Source organism: Tursiops truncatus, chromosome 6 (genome assembly GCF_011762595.2).
Source record: "Tursiops truncatus isolate mTurTru1 chromosome 6, mTurTru1.mat.Y, whole genome shotgun sequence".
Classification (NCBI taxonomy): domain Eukaryota; kingdom Metazoa; phylum Chordata; class Mammalia; order Artiodactyla; family Delphinidae; genus Tursiops; species Tursiops truncatus.
Genome location: NC_047039.1, coordinates 88,481,477 through 88,507,926, shown reverse-complemented (window position 1 = coordinate 88,507,926; position 26,450 = coordinate 88,481,477). Strand labels below are relative to the sequence as shown.

Below are 26,450 nucleotides of genomic sequence, written 5' to 3'. Positions count from 1 at the left end.
ATAATACTTAAGAATATATGAAATGCTGAGAAGAATAATTTCTCCTACAGTTAAAACAAATGTGTTTTAAGGAGAGAGAAAAAAATAAGCTCCTCAAAACTTGCAAAGCAAAACATGGACTTAGTAACTTATTAAAAACTATACCCCTGATTTTCTTTTGAGAAAAAAGAAATAGTTTAAACAAGGGCATGAAACACACTTAAGATTAAGACTAATAATACTCTGCTCTCACTGAAAAATACTACTAGAAAAAAATTAAATAAAATTTCAGATATTTCCATTTAATGTGGGTAAAATATACAATGTTTATTTCTGAAATATAAGCTAATAATTTATTTTCATTCATAATATAAAGTGATTTAGGTAAAGTTTACTTTTCTTAGTACTCAAAATTAAACAGGAATTGTTTTTCATATCTAAGAATTATAATGGTAATGTGTAATAAAAGTTTAATTTTGCTAAACTAAAGCTCAAATAGATTCAAATAAAAAACATGTATGAAAATATCTAGATTAAACAATAAAACTTTAATTTTTGTTATTTTGCAATGACAGTAGGTTTACTTTTTCTAACATTCAAAAACACTAGGCTTTTATCAATATAAAACTGTTTTAAAAATCACAATAGAATCTTTTATATATAACTTAGAAAAACCATTTCACATGATACACTCATAACACTCAGGAAATTACAATCCAGAAAGGGAGAGTCTCCCTGAAACAGAAAGAAGTTCGTTCTTTTTGTCACCTCCAATCCTTATATATAATCTTTATTTTACATCATTTACATAGAAATATTTATCACAATCTGACAGGTAGATAAGACAAAGAAAATTTTTTGCCTTATGAAGTTCATCAAGTAAATTTAGTCTTTTTAGTATGCTTCTTATGAACTTTATCTGAAGCATCAGCTATAGGTTTTGAGGTCGATGAACCAGTACCACTGAGAAACGAGTTTGTTTCACTTCTCTTTTCACATGATGAAAACAGCTGCTGCCAGCCAAACAGCATCCAACTCAATGTATCCTCAAAAAAAGCAAAAGGCATAACAGAAGTCTCTGTAAGCATCATGGTTATCTGAAAAAAAAAGTTCAATTTTGAATTTAAATACAAATGTTTTCTGTTTCCTAAAAATGAGAGGGGAAAGTGAAAAAGAAGAAAATATTCAAAATGCTTTTTTTTTTATTGAGGTATAACTGACATATAACATTATACTAGTTTCAGGTGTACAAAATGATTCGGTATCTGCATATATTATGAAATAACCACCACAATAAGTCTAGTTAACATCCATTACCATACACAGCACACAAAAATTTTTTTATGTGATGAGAATTTTTAAGATCTACTCTCTTAGCAACTTTCAAATATGCAATACAGTATTACAATAGTTACCATGCTATACGTTACACACTGATGACTTATTTGTTTATAACTGGAAGTTTGAACTTTTTGACTCCTTTTAACCCATGTCACCAAGCCTCGTCACCACCCCCCCAATCCACTTCTGGCAACCACTAATCTGTTCTCTGTATCTATGAGCTTGCGTTTTTTTAAATTTTAGATTCCACACAAAAATGAGATCATACTGTATTTGTCTTTGTCTCATTTTTTTCACCAGGCATAATGCCCTGGTTATGATGTTAGCTGTGGGCTTGTCATATATAGCCTCTATTATGTTGAGGTACATTCCCTCTACACCCACTTTGTTAAGAGTTTTTATTGTAAATGGATGCTGAATTCTGTCAAATGCTTTTTCTGCATCTATTGAGATTATATGGTTTTTATCCTTCATTTTGTTAATGTGATATATGACACTGATTGATTTGCAGATGATGAACCATCCTTGCATCCCTGGAATCAATCCCACTTGATCACGATGTATAATCTTTTTAATGTATTGTTGAATTTAGTTTGCTAATATTTTGTTGGGGGTTTTTGCATCTATGCCCATCAAGGATATTGCCCTATAATTTTCTTTTCTTGTGGCATCCTTGTCTGGTTTTGGTTTCATGGTAATGTTGGCCTTGTAAAATGAGTTTGGAAGCATTCCCTCATCTTTTATTTTTGAAAGAGTTTGAGAAGGATTGGTATTAATTCTTGTAATGTTTGGTAGAATTCACCAGCAAAACTGTCTGGTCCTGGATTTTTATTTGTTGGGAGGTTTCTGATCACTGATACAATCTCCTTACTGGTAACTGGTCTGTTCAGATTTTCTATTTCTTTGTGATTCAGTCTTGACAGGTTGTATGTTTCTAGAAGTATGTCCATTTCTTCTAGGTTGTCCACGTTGTTGGCATATAAGTGTTCGTAACAGTCTCAATCCCTTGTATTTTCGTGGTATCAGTTGTAACATCTCTTCTTTCATTTCTGATTTTATCCACCTGAGTTCTTGTTTTCTTTCTTGGTGAGTCTAACTGAAGGTTTGTTAATTTTATTTACCTTTTCAAAGAACCAACTCTTAGTTTGGTCTTTTCTATTGTCCTTTTAGTCTGTATTTCATTTATTTCTGCTCTATGTTATTTCCTTCCTTCCATTAACTTTGGGCGTCATTTGTTCTTTTTCTAGTTCTTTAAAGTATAAAGTTAAGTTATTTGAGATTTTTCTCATTTCTTGAGGTAGGCATTTATTGCTATGAACTTCCCTCTTAAAACTAGTTTGCTGCATCCCATAAGATTGGAATGTTGTATTTCCATTTTTGTCTCAAGGTATTTTTTTGATTTCTCTGTTATTTCTTCACTGACCCACTGGTTGTTTTATAGCATTATGTTTAATTCCCACATGTTTGTGATTTTTCCAGTTTTCTTCCTAGTAAACAATTTCCAGTTTCATACTATTCTAGCTAAGATTCTTGATATGATTTTCATCTTCTTAAATTTATTAAGACTTGTTTTATGACCTAACATATGATGAATCCTGGAGAATATTCCATGTGCGCTTGAGAAGAATATGTATTCTGTTGCTTTTGGATGGAATGTCCTGTCTATATCTTTAGTTAAGTCTGTCTAGTCTAATATGTCCTTTGGGGCAATGTTTCCTTCTTGATTCTTTGTCTAGTGATCTATCCATTGTTGTAAGTGAGGGGACTTCAATAAGTCCCCTACTATTATTGTTTTGCTCTCTATTTGTCTCTTTATGTCTGTTAATATTTGCTTTATATATGTATGTTGGTACATAAATATTTGCAAATGTCATATATCCTCTTATTAGAAATGACCGCTTTATCATTATGTAACGTCCTTCTAATTAGTCTTTGTTTTAAAGTCTGTTTTGTTTGATATAAGTATAGCTATCCCAACTTTCTTTGGGCTTCCATTTGCATGGAATATATTTTTCCATCCCTTCACTTTCAGTCTATTTCTCTCCACATCTGCAGTGAGTCTCTTGCAGGCAGCATATAGATGGGTCTTATTTTTTTTTTTTATCCATTCAGCTACTCTTCTGAATAGAGAATTCAGTCAATTTACATTTAAAGTAATTAATAAGTATGCACTTATTTTCATTTGGTTAATTGTTTTCTGGCTGTTTTGTAGTTCCTCTCTGGTCCTTTCTTCTTCCCTTGCTCACTTCCATTATGGCTTGATGACTTTCTCTAGTGCAATGCTTAGATTATTTTCTTGTTATCTTTTGTGTATATACTACAGGTTTTTGCTCTGTAGTTATCATATTTTCATATAACAACTTATGTTAGTGACAGTCTATTTTAAGTTGATAATAACTTAAGTATAAATGCATTTTAATGTTCTATATTTTTATTCTCCCCCTCAATGTTTTTTTGTTTTTGATGTTACATTTTACATCTTTTTATCTTGTGTGTATCCCTTAATTATTGTAGTTAGTTATTTTTACTACTTTTGTCTTTTACCATTCATACTAACTTTATAAGTGATTAATCCACTACCTTTACTATATATTAACCCTTACCAGTGAGATTTGTATTTTCATATTTTTTCTTGTTACTAATTAGCACCCTTTCCTTTCAGCCTAAAGAAGTCCCTTTAACATTTTGTGTAAGGTCAATTTAGTGGTGATAAGCTCTAGCTTTTGCTTGTCTGGAAAAATTCTTTCTCTCTCCTCTAATTCTGGATGTAACTGCCGGGTGGAGTAACTTAGGTTGGGAGTTTTTTTCCTTCAGTGCTTTGCATATATCATGCCACTCCATTCTGGCCTGCAAAGTTTCTCCTGGAAGTATCTGCTCATTGTCTTATGGGGGTTCCTTTATACATAACACACTGTTTTTCCATTGCTACTTTTAAGAATCTCTCTTTGTCTTAAACTTTTGACATTTTAACTATAATGTGTCTTGGTGGGATTTCTTTGGGGGTCCCTGTATGTGGAACTCTCTGGGCTTCCTGGATCTGCATGTTTGTTTCCTTCCCCCAGATTAGGGAAGTTTTCAGCCATTCTTTCTTCAAATAATTTTTCTGCCCCTTTCTCTCTCTTCTTTCCTTCTGGGAGCCCTGTTATGTGAATGTCAGTCCTCCTGATGTTGTCCCATAAGTTCCTTAAGCTATCTTCACTTTCTTTCATTCTTTTTCCTTTTTGCAGCTCTGATTGGGTGAGTTCCACTGCCTGTTCTTCAAGTTCACTGATCCTTTTTGCTGCTTCTAGTCTGCTGTTGAACCCCCCCCTAGTAAATTTTTTAGTTCAGTTATTATATTCTTCAGCTCTGTGACTTCTATCTAGTACTTTCTTATATTTCCTATTTTCTTTGTTGGAGTTCTCACTGTGTTCAATATGCATTCTTAATTTAATCTTCAGCAGAAGCAAATTAAGTTAGGTTCTGGAAAAAAAATCTGTTCTCTGTAAGTTTATACTTAATTAATGGAAAAGAACATAACTCATTAACAATAATACAAAATACCACATTTTTGAGTGCCAAATGAGCAGCATAAGCAAAAAAATACATTTGGTATTGAAAGGAAATAAGAAGATAAAATATCATTTACAGTCTACACCAAATGACCAAGAATACCTATTAATACTATGCACTTAACATGTGCCAGGACTGTGATAAGTGTTTTGTATTACCTTATTCTCTTTAAATGTAATCCCAAAACTACTCTATTATTACTCTCATCATAGAGATGTGGAACTGAAGTTCTGACAGGTTAAGTAACTTGCTCAAAGTCACAGAGCTAATAAGTGGTTAAGCACTTAGGAACACTCAGAGTTTGAGTCTGATCACTAAATACACTGCAGTCTATCATTATCTAAAGTCACAGACTTCCAGTAAATTGTAGAATCCTGCCAGTATGAGGGACTGTAGTAAGTCTCTAGCCATCCAATTTTTTCCATATATATTTATATATATAAGCAACTGAGACACTGAGAGATAGAATGGAGTGCTACCAATCTTTTATCTGGCAAAATGTATAGTGTTCAGAGATGTTTAGATTTGCTCAAGAAATTATACTGGTGCCAAAATGAATCTGGGACAATGTTATGGACTAGAATGGTTCCCAAAAGCCCATGAATTTCCAAGAGGCAATTCCTCCAGCAGGTCTCAGATAATGAATCAAACTAGATATTTTTGGAATTAAATTTCATAAGAGGTCCCTACATAATCAGCTTTCCTGAGGACAATGGAAACAAGAGTAAATTCTTATTATCTGCAATATAGTCTAGGTAGTGGGGAGTTGGAGACAAAGTGGGTGTCCATCACAAGAGAAATGGATAAGTGAAATGTATACTGTGTAATTGTTAAAAATAATAAATCGTAAAGTTATACGGAAAAATTCTTAAAATATACTGTTAGGTGAAAATGAGACAAAGAACAAAAGCTATAACGTACTATCATTTATTTAAATTTAAAAATGTATGCACACAGCATTGTGAATGTACTAAACACCACTGAATTGTATAAACAGCTGATTTTGTTATGCCAATTTGACCACAATAAAAATAAACAAATACACCATTTTTTAATGCATGCACATAAACTACAGGCCAGCCATGACTAAATAGCTTATATCAGACTCAGTATCTCAACAAAATCAACATAAAAGACACAAATACATAAAACAACTGTAAAAAGACACTGGAGAACAACCAATACAGGTATAACCTGGTGGGGTTATGATCCCTAAAAGAAAGGAAGTTGAACAAAGTGAACTCCACATTTACCCTGGCTTTTTCTTTTAAGGACATGTGTCAATTCACAGCATAGGGAAATGAAATGCAGAAGTTCCAAATGGGTTAAAGGGACAGAGGCTGGAGTCTGAGAAGGCCAAAGCGTCTAGCACTTGAGAGCAATAACAGCTCAAAGAGGAGTGAACCACATTAAGTAAGCCCCCAAGCCCATGCATAGTCTGTGCTGGAGGAGTTTACCAACGCTAAACTGTGCAAACATAGAAACAGATTTCAAAAACCTAGCAGAGAACAACAGCTGGGAGGCCAAAGAGCTGAGCAGCCCACTGCTTGGTTCTGGGAAGACAGGTTGGAGTTCAAAGCCAGGCAAGGTGGACCTGCCCAGGGGTACACCTCGGGCTTAAAGTGAGACCCCAAAAGGGTCACATTCTAGAAGGGCAAATCTGAAACAGAACAGCACTAACAAAGCCTAAAATCCACAGGATTAAAATAATCTGCTTGTGCGTTACCCCTGGCTGCCAAAAGAATGTTGAATGTGATCCCTGCCCTCAAAAATCTTACAGACTAGCCAGAGACAGGCAAGTAAATCTGTAATTACAAAACCGTAAAGAGTAAGTGCAGTAATGGAGGTTTGCCCAGAAACGTTAAGTAAGGGATATGGATTTAGAAGTCATTACCATACAAGTAAAACGTAAAGGCATGACTTAGAATGTAATCACCTGGAGAGAATATAGAGCGAGAAGAGTCCAAATATAATGTTAACCTCCAAGTTTATACCATTACTGGTTAATATCTAAGAAGAATTTCTTTAGATTAAATTATTCTTTAGAATAAATAGTTACAATGAGATGTATTAGCATAATTATCCTGGTCATAGCTTGACTTCATGGACGGCCAACAAAAATCAAAAGAATTCAGGTCAAACAATGGTCCACTGTCAGGAAAACAGCAATGTCTTTTTACAAAATCCAAAAGAGATGAGTGTCAGGATCTAAAGTACTTCCTGAGAACATGAACTATACTAAGTATTTTTCAAGTCTAGTTTTAATAGAATCTCCACTCCCAGTAGACTCATCACTCAGCTAACGAGTACGGCTGGCATCATAAATTACTGCTGAGATAGACTTATGAGGTCCATGGATGGATTTCTGTGAATTCAGCCTCTTCTTAGGGTTTATTCAATAAGGTGACACAAATATAATGGTGACAAATGGAATGAACCCTTATTCTTCCATAAATAAAATATAAAACTGTCTCCCTATTCAGCAAACTATTAAAAGAAAAAGCATATTACCTAAATTAAACAGCATTTGACTTCATAGTCTCTTGCTTAAAAAGGGAAGTAAACCAAAGAATGTAGAAGCCCTAATCTGACATTTAAACATATCCTAAAATAAAAATTAATTCCAGTAAAGAAATTGTTTGAGCTCTGCCACATTTTTTTTAACATCTTGCAGTATAATTGCTTTACATTGTTGTGTTAGTTTCTGCTGTATAACAAAGTGAATCAGCTATACATATACTTATATCCCCATATCCCCTCCCTCTTGTGTCTCCCTCCCATCCTCCCTATCCCACCTCTCTAGGTGGTCACAAAGCACCGAGCTGATCTCTCTGTGCAATGCTGCTGCTTCCCACTAGTTATCTATTTTACATTTGGTAGTGTATATATGTCCATGCCACTCTCTCACTTCGTCCCAGCTTATCCCTCCCCATCCCCGTGTCCTTAAGTCCATTCTCTATGTCTGGGTCTTTATTCTTGTCCTGCCCCTAGGTTCTTCATAACCATTTTTTTTTAGATTCCGTATATATGTGTTAGCATATGGTATTTGTTTTTCTCTTCCTGACTTACTTCACTCTATATGACAGACTCTAGGTCCATCCACCTCACTACAAATAACCCAATTTCATTTCTTTTTATGGCTGAGTAATATTCCTTTGTATATATGTGCCACATCTTCTTTATCCATTCATCTGTCGATGGACACTTAGGTTGCTTCCATGTCCTGGCTACTGTAAATAGTGCTGCAATGAACATTGTGGTACATGTCTCTTTTTGAATTATGGTTTTCTCAGGGTATATGCCCAGTAGAGGGATTGCTGGGTCATATGATAGTTCTATCCTTAGTTTTTTAAGGAACCTCCATACTGTTCTCCATAGTGGCTGTATCAATTTACATTCCCACCAACAGTGCAAGAGGGTTCCCTTTTCTCCACACCCTCTCCAGCATTTATTGTTTGTACATTTTTTGATGATGGCCATTCTGACCCATGTGAGGTGAAACCTCATTGTAGTTTTGATTAGCATTTCTCTAATGATTAGTGATGTTGAGCATCCTTTCATGTGTTTGCTGGCAATCTGTATACCTTCTTTGGAGAAATGTCTATTTAGGTCTTCCGCTCATTTTTGGATTGGGTTGTTTGTTTTTTTGATATTGAGCTGTATGAGCTGCTTGTATATTTTGGAGATTAATCCTTTGTCAGCTGCTTCATTTGCAAATATTTTCTCTCATTCTGAGGGTTGTCTTTGCATCTTGTTTATGGTTTCCTTTGCTGTGCAAAAGCTTTTAAGTTTCATTAGGTCCCATTTGTTTATTTTTGTTTTTATTTCCATTTCTCTAGGAGGTGAGTCAAAAAAGGATCTTGCTGTGATTTATGTCATAGAGTGTTCTGCCTATGTTTTCCTCTAAGAGTTTTAGAATGTCTGGCCTTACATTTAGGTTTAAGCCCAGGTTTATCTCTGGGCTTTCTATCCTGTTCCATTGATCTATATTTCTGTTTTTGTGCCAGTACCATACTGTCTTGATTACTGTAGCTTTGTAGTATAGTCTGAAGTCAGGGAGCCTGATTCCTCCAGCTCCGTTTTTCTTTCTCAAGATTGCTTTAGCACATTATTTTTATAATATCTCATGTTATATCATTTCAGAATATTCCCAGAAAAATGTGACCTAAACTATAAGTTCCTCAAGGCACAAACAGTACTCATGTACTTTTATATCCTCTATAGTGCATAGCAATGAAAGTATAATGAATGAACATAACTTCTACCTCATATGAATAATTCAAAGACTATTACAATGTATCTATATAAGCAAAATTTGCATAATTAATCTTTCTCTCCACCCAGAACATACTTCTTGCTGCCTCCATCTGCCTAAATCCAAACAATCCTTTGCAGGGCAACTGCGAAGTGTCTACTCCATTAAGCCTCCCCCAGTGCCCTCCAATAATTAACTTCTGGTACATGGCATATTCAGCCTGGTTTTCTGGTTACTCTATGCTTTCTTCATTGATGATATCACGCACTCAGACATTAATAATTATTAACCTAAATGACTGTCAAACAAATCTTCAGATCCTCATTTTTATAAATGTCTTCAATAAGTTGGTTAAATAAACTGTTCATCTGGTAGTATAGTCTTAGATAAATAAGTTTGAGAGAATTAAATACAGAGAGACCTATGAAAGAGCATTTTAGTCATTTATCAGTTAGTCAACAAATATATATTAAAAATCTACTACATGCACCAGACAGAATGCTAGGGATACAGTGCTGAATAAAACAAACTTAGTCCGTATCCTCATAAAGTTTAAAAGTACAATGCCTCATATTTCTTTTTAGACAATAACTTTTTTTTTTTTTTTTTTCCGGTACGTTGGCCTCTCACCGTTGTGGCCTATCCCGTTGCGGAGCACAGGCTCCGGACACGCAGGCTCAGTGGCCATGGTTCACGGGCCCAGCCGCTCCGCGGCATGCGGATCCTCCCAGACCGGGACACGAACCCATGTCCCCTGCATCGGCAGGCGGACTCCCAACCACTGCGCCACCAGGGAAGGCCTAGACAATAACATATTGAAGACAGAGTCTGTGTTTTATTCAAAGTTTACATGTCCAACTGTATCCCCCGAAAGGGCCTAATACCATTGTCCCTCATTCATGTATTCAACAAAATACTATCTGAATACACCTCTCAACAGCATGCAGCATAACTGACCAGTTCATCCTTCTTAACACCATCTCCTGGTTTTTAGCAGCTTCTTTCCCATTTCTCATTCTGGATCTTCCCTATCTAAATATTAGAAAATCTCATGACTCTGTACTCTCTCCTGTCTCACTCTATGCTTTTGTCCCTATGTAATATAACTGCCACCCTAAGTTAATTTATAAACTGAATACAATCTCAATAAAAATACCAACAAATTTTATTATGGAGTTAGACAAACTGCCAATAAAGTTCATATCAATATGCAAAAAAAGCTGGGAAAAAACCTGAAAATAAACGAACATGCCAGAATATCCAGATAAGACTGAAAAAGTGCCCAGTTCTCTCTCCATACAGGATACGCAGCCAGACTTTAATTTTTGCCATTCTGATGAGAAATGATATCTGAGTGTAATTTTCATTAATATATTCCCAAATGAGCGTCACATGTTTTCATATGTTTAAGGGACATCATATCTTTGTTGTGTGAATTGTCTGTTGATAAACTTCTTTCAATTTTTTATTAGGTTTTTAATCCTTTATCCCTTAATTTTTCTTAACAGTTCAAGAATGTTTATGAACTGCTGAATGAATATTCAGGGTTCTACTAGAGATATTTTTTACTTTTTAAGGCTAAAATCTTATTATGAAATATTTCTTAGAGATAAAAAGTATTTGGAATAGAGGAGTTTTTTTCAATTTTTTTTATTGAAGTATAGTTGATTTCTTATGTCGTGTTAGCTTCAGGTGTACAGCTCAGTGATTCAGTTTCTCATATTTTTATATATATATGTGTGTGTATATATGTGTGTGTGTGTGTGTGTGTGTGTGTATTCTTTTTCAGATTCTTTTCTCTAACAGGTATTACAAAGTATTGAGTATAGTTCCCTGTTCCATACAGTAGGTCCTTCATGGTTATCTTATTTATATATAGCAGTGTGTATATGTTAAACATAAAAGCTTTTGTGCAGCAAAGGAAACCATAAACAAAACAAAAAGACAACCTAAGGACTTGAGAGAAACTATTTGCAAATGAGGCACTAACAAGGGATTCATCTTCAAAATATACAAACACCTCATACAGCTCAATATCAGAAAAACAAACAAACCAATCAAAAAATGGGCAGAAGTCTACAAAGACATTTCTCCAAAGGAAACATACAGATGGCCAACAGGCATATGAAAAAATGCTCCATATTGCTAATTATGAGAGAAATGCAAATCAAAACTAAAATGAGGTATCATCTCACACCATTCAGAATGGCCATCATCAAAAAGTCTACAAATAATAAATGCTAGAGAGGGTGTGGCAAAAAAGGAACTGTCCTACACTGCTGGTGGGAATGTAAATTGGTACAGCCACAATGGAGAGCAGTATGGAGGTGCCTTAAAAACTAAAAATAGAGAGGAGCTTCAAGATGGCAGAAGAGTAAGACACGGAGATCACCTTCCTCCCCACAAATACATCAGAAATATATCTACATGTGGAACAACTCCTACAGAACACCTACTGAACGCTGGCAGAAGACCTCAGACCTCCCAAAAGGCAAGAAACTCCCCACATACCTGGGTAGGGTAAAAGAAAAAAAAGAGACAAAGAATAGGGACAGGACCTGCACCAGTGGGAGGGAGCTGTGAAGGAGGAAAGGTTTCCACACATTAGGAAGCCCCTTCGCGGGCGGAGACTGCCAGTGGCAGAGGCGGGGAGCTTCAGAGCCACGGAGGAGAGCGCAGCAACAGGGCTTCGGAGGGCAAAGCGGAGAGATTCCTTTAGAGAGGATCGGTGCCGACCAGCACTCACCAGCCTGAGAAGTTTGTCTACTCACCCGCCGGGACGGGTTGGGGCTGGGAGCTGAGGCTCGGGCTTCAGAGGTCAGATCCCAGGGAGAGGACTGGGGTTGGCAGCTTGAACACAGCCTGAAGGGGGATAGTGCGCCACAGCTAGCCGGGAGGGGGAGGGAGTCCGGGAAAAAGTCTGGAGCTGCCGAAGAGGCAAGAGACTTTTTCTTGCATCTTTTGTTTCCTGGTGCGCGAGGAGAGGGGATTAAGAGCGCTGCTTAAAGGAGCTCCAGAGATGGGCGCGAGCCACGGCTATCAGCACGGACCCCAGAGACGGGCATGAGACGCTAAGGCTGCTCCTGCAGCCACCAAGAAGCCTGTGTGCAAGCACAGGTCACTATCCACACAACCTCCTCCGCCCCGGGAGCCTGCGCAGCCCGCCACTGCCAGGGTCCCGGGATCCAGGGACAACTTCCTCAGGAGAATGCACGGCGCACCTCTGGCTGGTGCAACATCCTGCTGGCCTCTGCCGCCACAGGCTCGCTCCGTATACCGCACCGTTACTAACCCCCGCCCCCCACACCGCCTGAGTGAGCCAGAGCCCCCGAATCAGCTGCTCCTTTAACCCTGTCCTGTCTGAGTGAAGGACAGACGCCCTCAGGCAACCTACACGCAGAGACGGGTCCAAATCGAAAGCTGAACCCCAGGAGCTGTGCAAAAAAAGAAGAGTAAGGGAAATCTCTCCCAGCAGCCTCAGGAGCAGCGGATTAAAGCTCCACAATCAACTTAATGTACCCTGCATCTCTGGAATACCTGAATAGACAACGAATCATCCCAAACCGAGGAGGTGGACTTTGAGAGCAACGATATATATATATATATATATATTTTCCCTTTTTCTCTTTTTGTGAGTGTGTGTGTGTGTGTGTATGCTTCTGTGTGTGATTTTGTCTGTATAGCTTTGCTTTTACCATTTGTCCTAGGGTTCTGTCTGTCGGGTTTTTTTTTTTTTTATTACTTAAAAAATTTTCTTTTTTTTTTTTTTTTTTTTTGGTGGTACGCGGGCCTCTCACTGTTGTGGGCTCTCCCGTTGCAGAGCACAGGCTCCAGACACGCAGGCTCAGCGGCCACGGCTCAGGGGCCCAGCCACTTGCGGCATGTGGGATCTTCCTGGACCGGGGCACTAACCCGTGTCCCCTACATTGGCAGGCGGACTCTCAACCACTGCGCCACCAGGGAGGTCCAAAAAATTTCTATTCTTCATAATTATTTTTTATTTTTTATTGTAATAACTTTATTTCATTTTATTTTATTTTATTTTAACTTCTTTCTTTCTTTTCTCCCTTTTATTCTGAGCCGTGTGGAGGACAGGCTCTTGGTGCTCCAGCCAGGCATCAGGGCTGTGCCACTGAGGTGGGAGAGCCAACTTCAGGACACTGGTCCACAAGAGACCTCCCAGCTGCACATAATATCAAACAGCAAAAATTTCCCAGAGATCTCCATCTCAACGCCAAGACCCAGCTCCACTCAACGACCAGCAAGCTACAGTGCTGGACACCCCATGCCAAACAACTAGCAAGACAGGAACACAACCCCATCCATTAGCACAGAGGCTGCGTAAAATCATAATAAGGTCACAGACACCCCAAAACACACCACCAGACGTGGACCTGCCCACCAGAAAGACAAGATCCAGCCTCATCCACCAGAACACAGGCACTAGTCCCCTCCACCAGGAAGCCTACACAACCCACTGAACCAACCTTAGCCACTGGGGACAGAAACCAAAAACAACGGAAACTATGAACCAGCAGCCTGCAAAAAGGAGACCCCAAACACAGTAAGTTAAGCAAACTGAGAAGACAGAGAAACACAGAGCAGATGAAGGAGCAAGATAAAAACCCACCAGACCTAACAAATGAAGAGGAAATAGGCAGTCTACCTGAAAAAGAATTCAGAATAATGATAGTAAAGATGATCCAAAATCTTGGAAATGGAATGGAGAAAATACAAGAAACGTTTAACAAGGATCTAAAAGAACTAAACAGCAAACAAACAGAGATGAACAACACAATAAATGAAATTAAAAATTCTCTAGAAGGGATCAATAGCAGAATAACTGAGGCAGAAGAACGGATAAGAGACCTGGAAGATGAAATACTGGAAACAACTACTGCAGAGCAAAATAAAGAAAAAAGAATGAAAAGAACTAAGGACAGTCTCAGAGACCTCTGGGACAACAATAAACACACCAACATTCGAATTATAGGGGTCCCAGAAGAAGAAGAGAAAAAGAAAGGGACTGAGAAAATATCTCAAGAGATTATAGTTGATAACTTCCCTAATATGGGAAAGAAAATAGTTAATCAAGTCCAGGAAGCACAGAGAGTCCCATACAGGATAAATCCAAGGAAAAACACGCCAAGAAACATATCAATCAAACTATCGAAAATTAAATACAAAGAACAAATATTAAAAGCAGCAAGGGAAAAACAACAAGTAACACATAAGGGAATCCCCATAAGGCTTACAGCTGATCTTTCAGCAGAAACTCTCCAAGCCAGAAGGGAGTGGCAGGACATATTTAAAGTGATGAAGGAGAAAAACCTACAACCAAGATTACTCTGCCCAGCAAGGATCTCATTCAGATTTGACGGAAAAATTGAAAGCTTTACAGACAAGCAAAAGTTAAGAGAATTCAGCACCACCAAACCAGCTTTACAACAAATGCTAAAAGAACTTCTCTAGGCAGGAAACACAAGAGAAGGAAAAGACCTACAATAACAAACCCAAAACAATTACAAAAATGGGAATAGGAACATACATATTGATAATTATCTTAAATGTAAATGGATTAAATGCTCCAACCAAAAGACACAAACTAGCTGAATGGATACAGAAACAAGACCCGTATATATGCTGTCTACAAGAGACCCACTTCAGACCTAGGGACACATACAGACTGAAAGTGAGGGGATGGAAAAAGCTATTCCATGCAAATGGAAATCAAAAGAAAGCTGGAATAGCAATTCTCATATCAGACAAAATAGACTTTAAAACAAAGACTATTACAAGAGACAAAGAAGGACACTACATAATGATCAAGGGATCAGTCCAAGAAGATATAACAATTGTAAATATTTATGCACACAACATAGGAGCACCTCAATACATAAGGCAAATACTAACAGCCATAAAAGGGGAAATCGACAGTAACACAATCATAGTAGGGGACTTTAACACCCCACTTTCACCAATGCACAGATCATCCAAAATGAAAATAAATAAGGAAACACAAGCTTTAAATGATACATTAAACAAGATGGACTTGATTGATATTTATAGGACATTCCATCCAAAAACAACAGAATACACATTCTTCTCAAGTGCTCCTGGAAGATTCTCCAGGATAGAGCATATCTTGGGTCACAAATCAAGCCTTGGTAAATTTAAGAAAATTGAAAGTTTATCAAGTATCTTTTCCAACCACGACGCTATGAGACTAGATATCAATTACAGGAAAAAATCTGTAAGGAATACAAACACATGGAGGCTAAACAACACACTTCTTAATAACCAAGAGATCACTGAAGAAATCAAAGAGGAAATCAGAAAATACCTAGAAACAAACGACAATGAAAACGCAACGACCCAAAACCTATGGGATGCAGCAAAAGCAGTTCTAAGAGGGAACTTTATAGCTATAAAAGCCCACCTTAAGAAACAAGAAACATCTCAAATAAACAATCTAATCTTACACCTAATGCAATTAGAGAAGGAAGAACAAAGAAAACCCAAAGTTAGCAGAAGGAAAGAAATCATACAGATCAGAAATAAATGAAAAAGAAATGAAGGAAACGATAGCAAAGATCAATAAAACTAAAAGCTGGTTCTTTGAGAAGATAGACAAAATTGATAAACCATTAGCCAGACTCATCAAGAAAAAAAGGGAAAAGACTCAAATCAATAGAATTAGAAATGAAAAAGGAGATGTAACAATTGACACTGCAGAAATTGAAAGCATCATGAGAGATTACTACAAGCAACTATATGCCAATAAAATGGATAACCTGGAAGAAATGGACAAAATCTTAGAAAAGCACAACCTTCCAAGACTGAACCAGGAAGAAATAGAAAATATGAACAGACCAATCACAAACATTGAAATTGAAACTGTGATTAAAAATCTTCCAACAAACAAAAGCCCAGGACCAGATGGCTTCACAGGCAAATTCTATCAAACATTTAGAGAAGAGCTAACACCTAACCTGCTCAAACTCTTCCAAAATATAGCAGAGCGAGGAACACTCCCAAACTCATTCTACGAGGCCACCATCACCCTGAGACCAAAACCAGACAAAGATGTCAGAAAGAAAGAAAACTACAGGCCAATATCACTGATGGACATAGATGCAAAAATCCTCAACAAAAAACTAGCAATCAGAATCCAACAGCACATTAAAAGGATCATACACCATGATCAAGTGGGGTTTATCCCAGGAATGCCAAGATTCTTCAATATATGCAAATCAATCAATGTGATACACCATATTAACAAATTGAGGAGGAAAACCATATGATCATCTCAACAGATGCAGAGAAAGCTTTTGACAAAATTCAACACCCATTTATGATAAAACCCCTCCAGAAAGTAGGCATAGAGGGAACTTTCCTCAACATAATAAAGGCCATATATGACAAACCCAGAGCCAACATCATCCTCCATGGTGAAAAACTGCAACCATTTCCACTAAGATCAGGAACAAGACAACGTTGCCCACTCTCACCACTATTATTCAACATAGTTTTGGAAGTTTTAGCCACAGCAGTCAGAGAAGAAAAAGAAATAAAAGGAATCCAAATCGGAAAAGAAGAAGTAAAGCTGTCACTGTTTGCAGATAACATGATACTGTACAAAGAGAATCCTAAAGATGCTACCAGAAAACTACTAAAGCTAATCAATGAATTTGGTAAAGTAGCAGGATACAAAATTAACGCACAAAAATCTCTTGCTTTCCTATACACAAATGATGAAAAATCTGAAAGTGAAATTAAGAAAACACTCCCATTTACCACTGCAACAAAAAGAATAAAATATCTAGGCATAAACCTACCTAAGGAGACAAAAGACCTGTATGTAGAAAATTATAAGACACTGATGAAAGAAATTAAAGATGATACCAAGAGATGGAGAGATATACCACGTTCTTGGATTGGAAGAATCAACATTGTCAAAATGACTGTACTACCCAAAGCAATCTACAGATTCAATGCAATCCCTGTCAAACTACCACTGGCATTTTTCACAGAACTAGAAAAAAAATTTCACAATTTGTATGGAAACACAAAAGACCCCGAATAGCCAAAGCAATCTTGAGAAAGAAAAACAGAGCTGGAGGAATCAGGCTCCCTGACCTCAGAGTATACTACAAAGCTACAGTAATCAAGACAGTATGGTACTGACACAAAAACAGATACATAGATCAATGGAATAGGATAGAAAGCCCAGAGCTAAACCCACGCACATATGGTCACCTTATCTTTGATAAAGGAGGCAAGAATATACTGTGGTGAAAAGACAGCCTCTTCAATAAGTGGTGCTGGGAAAACTGTACAGCTACATGTAAAAGAATGAAATTAGAACACTCCCTAACACCATACACAAAAAAACACTCAAAATGGATTCAAGACCTAAACGTAAGTCCAGACACCATCAAACTCTGAGAGGAAAACATAGGCAGAACACTCTATGACATAAATCACAGCAAGATCCTTTTTGACCCGCTTCCTAGAGAAATGGAAATAAAAACAAAAATAAATAAATGGGACCTAATGAAACTTAACTTGTGCACAGCAAAGGAAACCATAAACAAGATGAAAAGACAACCCTCAGAATGGGAGAAAATATTTGCAAATGAAGCAACTGACAAAGGATTAATGTCCAAAACATACAAGCAAATCATGCAGCTCAATATGAAAAAAACAAACAACCCAATGCAAAAATGGGCAGAAGACCCAAACAGACATTTCTCCAAAGAAGATATACAGATTGCCAACAAACACATGAAAGAATGCTCAACATCATTAATCATTATAGATAGGCTAATCTAAACTACAATGAGATATCATCTCACACTGGTCAGAATGGCCATCATCAAAAAATCTACAAACAATAAATGCTGGAGAGGGTGTGCAGAAAAGGGAACCCTCTTGCACTGTTGGTGGGAATGTAAATTGATACAGCCACTATGGAGGTTCCTTAAAAAACTAAAAATAGAACTACCATACGACCCAGCAATCCCACTACTGGGCATATACCCTGAGAAAACCATAATTCAAAAAGAGTCATATACCAAAATGTTCATTGCAGCTCTATTTACAAGAGCTAGGACATGGAAGCAACCTAAGTGTCCATCAACAGACGAACGGATAAAGACGATGTGGCACATATATACAGTGGAATATTAGTCAGCCGTAAAAAGGAACGAAACTGAGTTATCTGTAGTGAGGTGGATGGACCTAGAGACTGCCATACAGAGTGAAGTCAGAAAGAGAAAAACAAATACCGTATCCTAACACATATATATGGAATCTAAAAAAAAAAAAGAAAATAGAAAATGGTCAGAAGAACCTAGGGGCAAGACGGTAATAAAGATGCAGACCTACTAGAGAATGGACTTAAGGATACGGGGAGCGGGGGAAGGGTAAGCTGGGACAAAGTGACAGAGTGGCATGGACATATATACACTACCAAACGTAAAACAGATAGCTAGTGGGAAGCAGCCACATAGCACAGGGAGATCAGCTCGGTGCTTTGTGACCACCTAGAGGGGTGGGATAGGGAGGGTGGGAGGGAGGGAGACGCAAGAGGGAAGAGATATGGGAACATATGTATATGTATAACTGCTTCACTTTGTTATAAAGCAGAAACTGGCACACCATTGTAAAGCAATTATACTCTAATAAAGATGTTTAAAAAAAACAAAACTAAAAATAGAGCTACCATATGATCCTGCAATCCCACTCCAAGGCATAAATCCAGAGAAACCATAATTTGAAAAGATACATGCACCCCAATGTTCACTGCAGCACTATTTACAATAGCCAAGACATGGAAGCAACCTAAATGTCCGTCAACAGATGAATCTATAAAGAAGATGTTGTATGTGTGTGTGCATACACACACACACACACACACACACACACAATGTAATATTATTCAGCCATAAAAAAGAATGAAATAGTGCTATTTGCAGCAACATGGATGGACCTAGAGATTAATATATTAAGTGAAACAAGAGAAAGACAAATATCAGGTGACATCGCTTATATGTGGAATCTAAAAAAAAATGATACAAATGAACTTATATACAAAACAGAAACAGACCCACTTCTTTGTATCATCTTCAAATTTCTTCATCATTGTTATATGAGTCTTTCACCTGCTTGGTTAAGTTATTCTTAGGTATTTTATTCTTTTTGATGAGATTTTAAATGGGATTGATTTCTTACTTTCTCTTCCTGATAGTTCATTATTAGTGTATAGAAAAGCAATAGATTTCTGTATATTAAGCTTGTATCACGTAACATAAGCTTTCCACGTGACCCAACAATTCCACTCCTATATATCCAAGAGAAATGAAAATATATGTGCACACAAAGTAAACATGTTTATAGCAGCTTTATGCATAATAACCATATTCAAATAATCAAAAGCTGGTAATAATCCAAAATCCATCAACAGGTAATTACATAAACAAATTGTGGTATATAATGCTACTTAGCAATAAAAAGGAATATGCGACAACATGGATAAATCTCAAAAACATGCTGAGCAAAAGAAGCCAGACAGAAAAAATATATACTATATGATCCCACTTACATGGAAATGGGTGTTCCACCCTGGGGCCATGGGTGGTGGTTGGGATGTACTTGATTAGAGCACAAGGGACTTTTTCAAGTAATGGAAATATTCCATATCTTGGTTGTAGTGGTGGTTACATAGGTACACAAATTTACTGAAACTCTAGAAAGGCTATATTTTATTATGTGCAAATTATACTTCAGTAAAGTTGATTTTTTTGTTAATTTTAAAGGAGCTCATTCCTAAGTTTTTAGTAAATGAATATTAAACACTACTTAAATGCTAAAACATTTTTTAAGAGATCCTGATGAAGCTGGGTTCTGTATTACACCTTGGGAGACTGATGTAGGTTATACTTAGAAATGGAATTACTAGTTCACAAGATACATAAATCTTTTTTTTTAATATAAATTTATTTTATTTATTTATTTTTGGCTGAGTTGGGTCTTCGTTGCTGTGCACAAGCTTTCTCTAGTTACGGAGAGCAGGGGCTACACTTTCGTTGCGGTGCGCGGGCTTTTCACTGTGGTGGCTTCTCTTCTTGTGGAGCACGGGCTCTAGGCGTGTGGGCTTCAGTAGTTGTGGCACGCCGGCTCTAGAGCGCAGGCTCAGTAGTTGTGGCGCACGGGCTTAGTTGCTCCACGGCATGTGGAATCTTCCTGGACCAGGGCTCGAACCCGTGTCCCCTGCACTGGCAGGTGGATTCTTAACCACTGAGCCACCAGGGAAGTCCAAGATACATAAATCTTCAACTTTATCGGATACTGCCAAACTCCCCTCCCAAGTTGTTTTTGTTTAGACTCTAAATCCCTTTAAAGTAGTTTATACTCCTCGTCTTTACTTCCTCTTATTCACCTCAGTCTATCAAAAACTTTTTTCTATCCTCTAACAGTCCATTTGAAACTACTTTTACCAAGGTCACCAAATACCTCAATTTCAGAATCCAACAGCCTCTTTTCGGTTTTAATCATTCTTGACCACTCAAGTCTCCCTTTGCTTTATCTATTTCACAATAACTTCTTACACTGAGGAGCCAAAAGATATTCCATGCTTCTGAAACTTTTCTCAAATCATCTCCAATGGGAGAGACTGACATTAGGTGCAGCTAAACTAACTGGAATCCTCAGGCAGGGTGTCAAGAGGAAGATAGGCAGGCGTGGGGCACGGAGGAGACTTCATGTCTACATGGGATGGTGCCACAAGTCCATAGCTAGGCTGCACATTTCAAGGGTGAGAATACCCGAGTTTTACCACAGAGCAGCTTCTAGTGGGTGAGATGACAACAGAGATTCTAGAGGTCGAGCAATACTGGTGGCACTTACTTTCTGTTACTCTTTTTACACTTGTATTATGGATACCTGTGCCCTTGTCTTACTTGTGGGAGATATTCTCTTTGAAAAGAGGAATCATATTTATTAGCATCCTTTGTATATGTCAAAACACTGGATTATTATCCAAAACAAACACACAATGCAAATTTCCTAACTATATAAATAATACAAGAAAAGCAAGGTAAAGAAAAATAATTAGTGCCAATTTTTTCTCTGTATATTCTGTCAATTCATTATTTTATACCTAAGAAATGAAAAACTATAGTAGCTACTCAAACAAATCACAAGCTATTTAAAAATCAGTATAAATCTAAAGGGAATCTGGGCAAAAGGATGAGCTAAAAATGAATATTCTGCTTAGAAGTTGGTGGATATTTAGTAAAATGTTGGGGAATATTATTCTGAATTATTAGAATATTATTAGAATATTATTCTAAAATGTTAGGGGAATAATATTCTAATTAGGAAGATTTGAGGAATACTATGAGAAAATTTCAATACTGTATGTTATTCTACTTTAAAATATCTTTTTATTATCACTTTGTGATATGGTATTTAAATTTAGGTGCTATAATAAACAACTATATGTCTGGCAGTAATTGTAAGAAAAGCTATCATTTTTATGCTACAAATTAGGCCTTCAACAAAAACTGATCCTTGCAATTCAAAAAATTTAACAGATACCAGTACCAGTTAATCTAACTAAACCCACAACACACATTAATTTTCTTTAAAGTTAGAAACTCTCAAAATTTATATAGCTCCCAACACTACTTCATGATAAAAAAACTCAACAAACGAGGAGAAGGGAACTAACTTAATCTGATAAAGGGCACCTATAAAACACCCTCAGCTAATATCATACTTGTTAGTAAAAGACTGAATGCTTTCTCCCTAGGATCAAAAAGAAGATAAGGATGTTCATTCCCTCTATTTCTATTCAACATTGTGCTGGAAGTTCTAGACAGGGCAACTGGGCAAGAAAATGAGATAAGAAGACATGGAGATTGAAAAGGAAGAAGGAAAATTATTTCTATGCAAATGACATGATCTTGTAGAAAACCCTAAGGAATCCATTAAAAAAAAAAACTATTAGAGCTAATAAATAAATTCAGCTAGGTTACAATATACAAGATCATATAAAAAATCAATTTTATTTCTACACATTTTCAAGGTACAATCTGAAAATAAAACATTTAAAAAACAATCTCATTTACTATAGCATCAAAAAGAACAAAATACTTAGGAATAAAGTTAACAACTGAAGTGTAAGGCTTATATACTGAAAACATCATTGAAAAAAATTAAAGAAGACCTAAATAAATTTTTAAAATCTATGTTGATGGATTTTAAGACTTAACATTGTTAAGATGACAGTACTCCCCAAACTGATTTGCAGATTCAATGTAATCCCTATGAAGACATAAGCTGGCCTTCTTTGCAGAAATTGTCAAGTTAATTCTAAAATTCATATGGAAATTCAAGTGATCTAGAGTGGTCAAAACAATCCTGAGAAAGAAGAACAAACCTGGAAGACTCACAGTTCCCAATTTCAAAACTTACTGCAAAGCTGAAATAATTAAGATAGCATGGTACAAATATAAAAATAGGCATAGAGATGAAGGGGATAAAAGTGAGAGTCCAGAAATAAACTCTTACATTTACAGTCAACTGATTTTCTACAAGGGTGCCAAGACAATTTAATGAGGGAAAGAACAGTCTTTTCAATAAATGGTGCTTAAACAACTAGATATCCCATACACAAAAATTAACTCAAAACAGGTCACAGAACTAAATATAAGAGCTAAAACTATAAATCTCTTAGAAAAAAACACAGAGGTAAATCTTTCTGACCTTAGATTTGGCAATGGGTTCTTAGATATGACACCAGAAGCATACACAACAAAAGAGAAAATATGCAAATTGGACTTTATCAAAATTTAAAAATTTTGTGCTTCCAAGGACACTATGAAGAAAGTGAAAAGACAACTCACAGAATAGGAGAAAACATTTACAAACCAGAAATCTAATAAGGCTCCAGTATCCAGAATACATAAAGAAATCTTACAACTCAACATTAAAAAGACAAATGCCATGATTAAAAAAGGGCAAATGATCTGAATAGATATTTTTCCAAAGAAAATATACAAATGGCCAACAAGCACATAAAAAATGCTCAACATCATTAGTCATCAGGGAAATATAAATCAAAATCACAATGAATTGCTTCTTCACACCCACTAGGATGGCTATAAAAAAGATATGCATTGGTTAAGGATGTGGTGAAATTAGAACTCTCACATACATTGCTGGTGGGAACATAAAATGATGAAGCCACTTTAGAAAACAGTCCGTTAGTTCCTCAAAAGATTAAACATTGAATTACTATATGATCTAATAATTCAATTCCTATATGATACACCCAAGAGGAATGTAATATATGTCCACACAAAAACGTGTACATGAATGTTCATAGCTCATTATTCATATTACCCAAAAGGTAAAACAGCCCAAAATCCACCAACTGATAGAGAAATAAAATGTGGTATACCCCACACAATGGAATATTATTTGGCAATTAAAAGGAATAACGTACTGATACATACTACAACATGGATGAACATCAAAAACATCATGCAAGTGAAAGAAACCAGTCACAAGCCACATATTGCATGATTCCACTTACATGAAATGTCAGAATAGGCAAATTTATAGACAGAAAGTAGATCAGTGGTTGTCTACAGTTGAGGGGATTGAGGGAAAATGTGAAGTGACTGCTAACAGGTATGAGGTTTATTTTGGGGTGATGAAAATGTTCTAATATCAATTGTGGTAACAGCTGCACATCTCTGTGAATATACTAAAGACCACTGAATTGTATACTTTCAATGGATGGATTGTATGGTATGTAAACTATATCTCAGTAAAAATGTTACAAAAAAATGCAGCTCAAAATTTGATGACTGGGCTTCCCTGGTGGCGCAGTGGTTGAGAGTCTGTCTGCTGATGCAGGGGACATGGGTTCGTGTCCCGGTCTGGGAAGATCCCATACGCCGCAGAGCAGCTGGGCCCGTGAGCCATGGCCGCTGAGCCTGTGTGTCCGGAGCCAGTGCTCCGCAACGGGAGAGGCCACAACAGTGAGAGGCCCGCGTACCGTAAAAAAACAAAACAAAACAAAACAAAACAAAAAATCTGATGACTGTTAGAAGAACGCACATACGAAGAGATTTTGCCTCAGATATCTGAAGTACAACAACCACAGATCACCTCCACTGCAGAGACTACTGGAATAAAAATAAATGATCCCTACAGTGATTTGGTTCTTTCAAAGATATAAATTTATATAATACATACTGTTTTCCTTCTAAGCATCTCATAGGTAAGTTTTTAGTCAGAAACATCTAGGCTGAGATACAGATATCTATAAAATTTCTCTAGGCTTAAATAATATTTTAAAATCAATTGTCTACTCGTGAATAGTGAATATATAAAAATATTAAGAAGAAGAATAATCAATCAGAATTAGTCTCATCATACAGCTGAAATAAAATTCATAAGATGTGTCAGAGGGCTTCCCTGGTGGTGCAGTGGTTAAGAATCCACCTGCCAGTGCAAGGGAGCCCTGGTCCAGGAAGATCCCACATGCCGCAGAGCAACTAAGCCTCTGCACCACAACTACTGAGCCTGTGCTCTACAGCCCGCGAGCCACACTACTGAAGCCCACGCTCCACAAGAGAAGCCACCCCAATGAGAAGCCCGTGCACCACAACGAAGTGCAGCCCCCGCTCACCGCAACTACAGAAAGCCCACGTGCTGCAACGAAGACCCAACACAGCCAAAAATAAATAAATATAAATAAATAAATAAATAAATAAGATGTGTCGGACACAGTCATAGAATGGTATATGTCATCTCGAACCATATCAACAATCGGTACAATGAAGACGAGGAAATCAGGATTCAGAGACATTAAGTAACTTGCCTATTCCGGGATTAGACAGCGAAGCTAGGATTTGAATTTAAGACTGCCTGTCTCTGAAACCTATGGTCTTATACCATCTTATACTATTTCCTAACTTCAAGAAGGGATAAAGCATCCAACCAGACAACAGTGATTAAAGAGACTGACCACAAATATGTCCTAATATAAACATATAAAAGTTTTAAAGTTTAAAGGAACCTCAGAGAACATCTACTCCGAGAACCTCATTTTACAAACGACACAACACTTTGCAGTCTCTGATCAGCCTTGGCTATTTCCACTCCTCTCTGGCCTCCAATGTAAATACTACAAGGTTATCTGCAGATCCTTCCTGATAGCCTCAGCATAAATCAAATGAGGAATCATAGAAGAGCTATGTTTCAGTAAGTCATGGATGTGCTGAATAACTCCCCAAAATTGATATTTTTAGACTACAATAAAAAATAAATTTTTCCATTACTTGCCTTATGCAGAATTTTGGTTACACAGAATTTGTAATACTGCTTTATTGCTACTTTGAACTCTTACCTTTGTGGCCACAAGAAACATAGTATAGAGGAACATAAGATTATGCCTTGATATTGCCAGATGATTGGTTTGCTGGAATGTGAAGATAACTGACCCCAGCAGGGTTACCTTGGCAGGGCTGAAAATAAAACACATTTTAACTCAATAAGTAATAAATATTATTTACCTTTATATTTCTCAAACAGTATTCTCAAAATATTAATTTAATGAGTTATTAATAGATGTAACACAAAAATGAGTTCTGTAAATATAAAGTTTTGGAAATGCTGAGTTACATAAAGTTAAATACCTTTCTTCACAGCATAAAGTATCAAAGTTTAGAATGTTCATACATACTGTGACTTTCTGATAAAGAGAGTACATTTCTATATGTAATATTTCCGAATTGACCACATAACACTTTTTCACAAAGGATTTGAAAGTCCCACGTTCCACAGCATGATTTGGGAAAAGTACGTTAGCCCTGAAAAACTTTATAGTGCTAACCAAGTTCCTTGGGTGGGATGGGGGATGGAAAAGAAAGCCCTGATTTGCAGCATTTCCTCATTTCCACAGTGTACATACAGTCGCCCCGTGGTATTCGCAGGGAATTTGTTCCAGGAGCCCCCACATTTACCAAAATCCACTGATGCCCAGGTCCGTGATATAAGATGATGTAGTATTTGCATATAACCTATGCACATCCTCCCACATACTTTAAACCATCTCTAGATTATTTACAATACCTAATATAATGTAAATGCTATGTAAACAGTTGTAATTACAGTATAAGTACTATGTAAACAGTTATCAGTACATGGCAAATTCAAGGTTTGCTTTCTGGAGCTTTCTGGAATTTTCTTTCTAATAGTTTTGATCCACAGTTGGTTAATCCACTGATGCAGAAACCATGGA

The 26,450-nt window shown here is 36.9% G+C and overlaps 1 protein-coding gene across 2 annotated transcripts in view; it reads right to left on the bottom strand.

The window, feature by feature from the left end:
- Positions 1-506: 506 nt before the first annotated feature.
- The window catches only part of TMEM38B (transmembrane protein 38B), a 70,087-nt gene continuing 44,143 nt past the window's right edge, over positions 507-26,450 (bottom strand). Inside the window, exons 5-7 of one of the 2 annotated variants that reach the window (XM_073806355.1) lie at positions 25,557-25,674; positions 9,758-9,927; positions 939-1,076 (exon numbers count right to left, since the gene is read on the bottom strand). In XM_073806355.1, the coding sequence (XP_073662456.1) occupies positions 9,805-9,927; positions 25,557-25,674 (241 nt within the window). In that variant the 3' untranslated portion in view covers positions 939-1,076; positions 9,758-9,804. Of the gene's footprint in view, positions 1,077-9,757; positions 9,928-25,556; positions 25,675-26,450 lie in introns of both variants that reach the window. The other variant, XM_019949100.3, reaches the window with a different exon arrangement.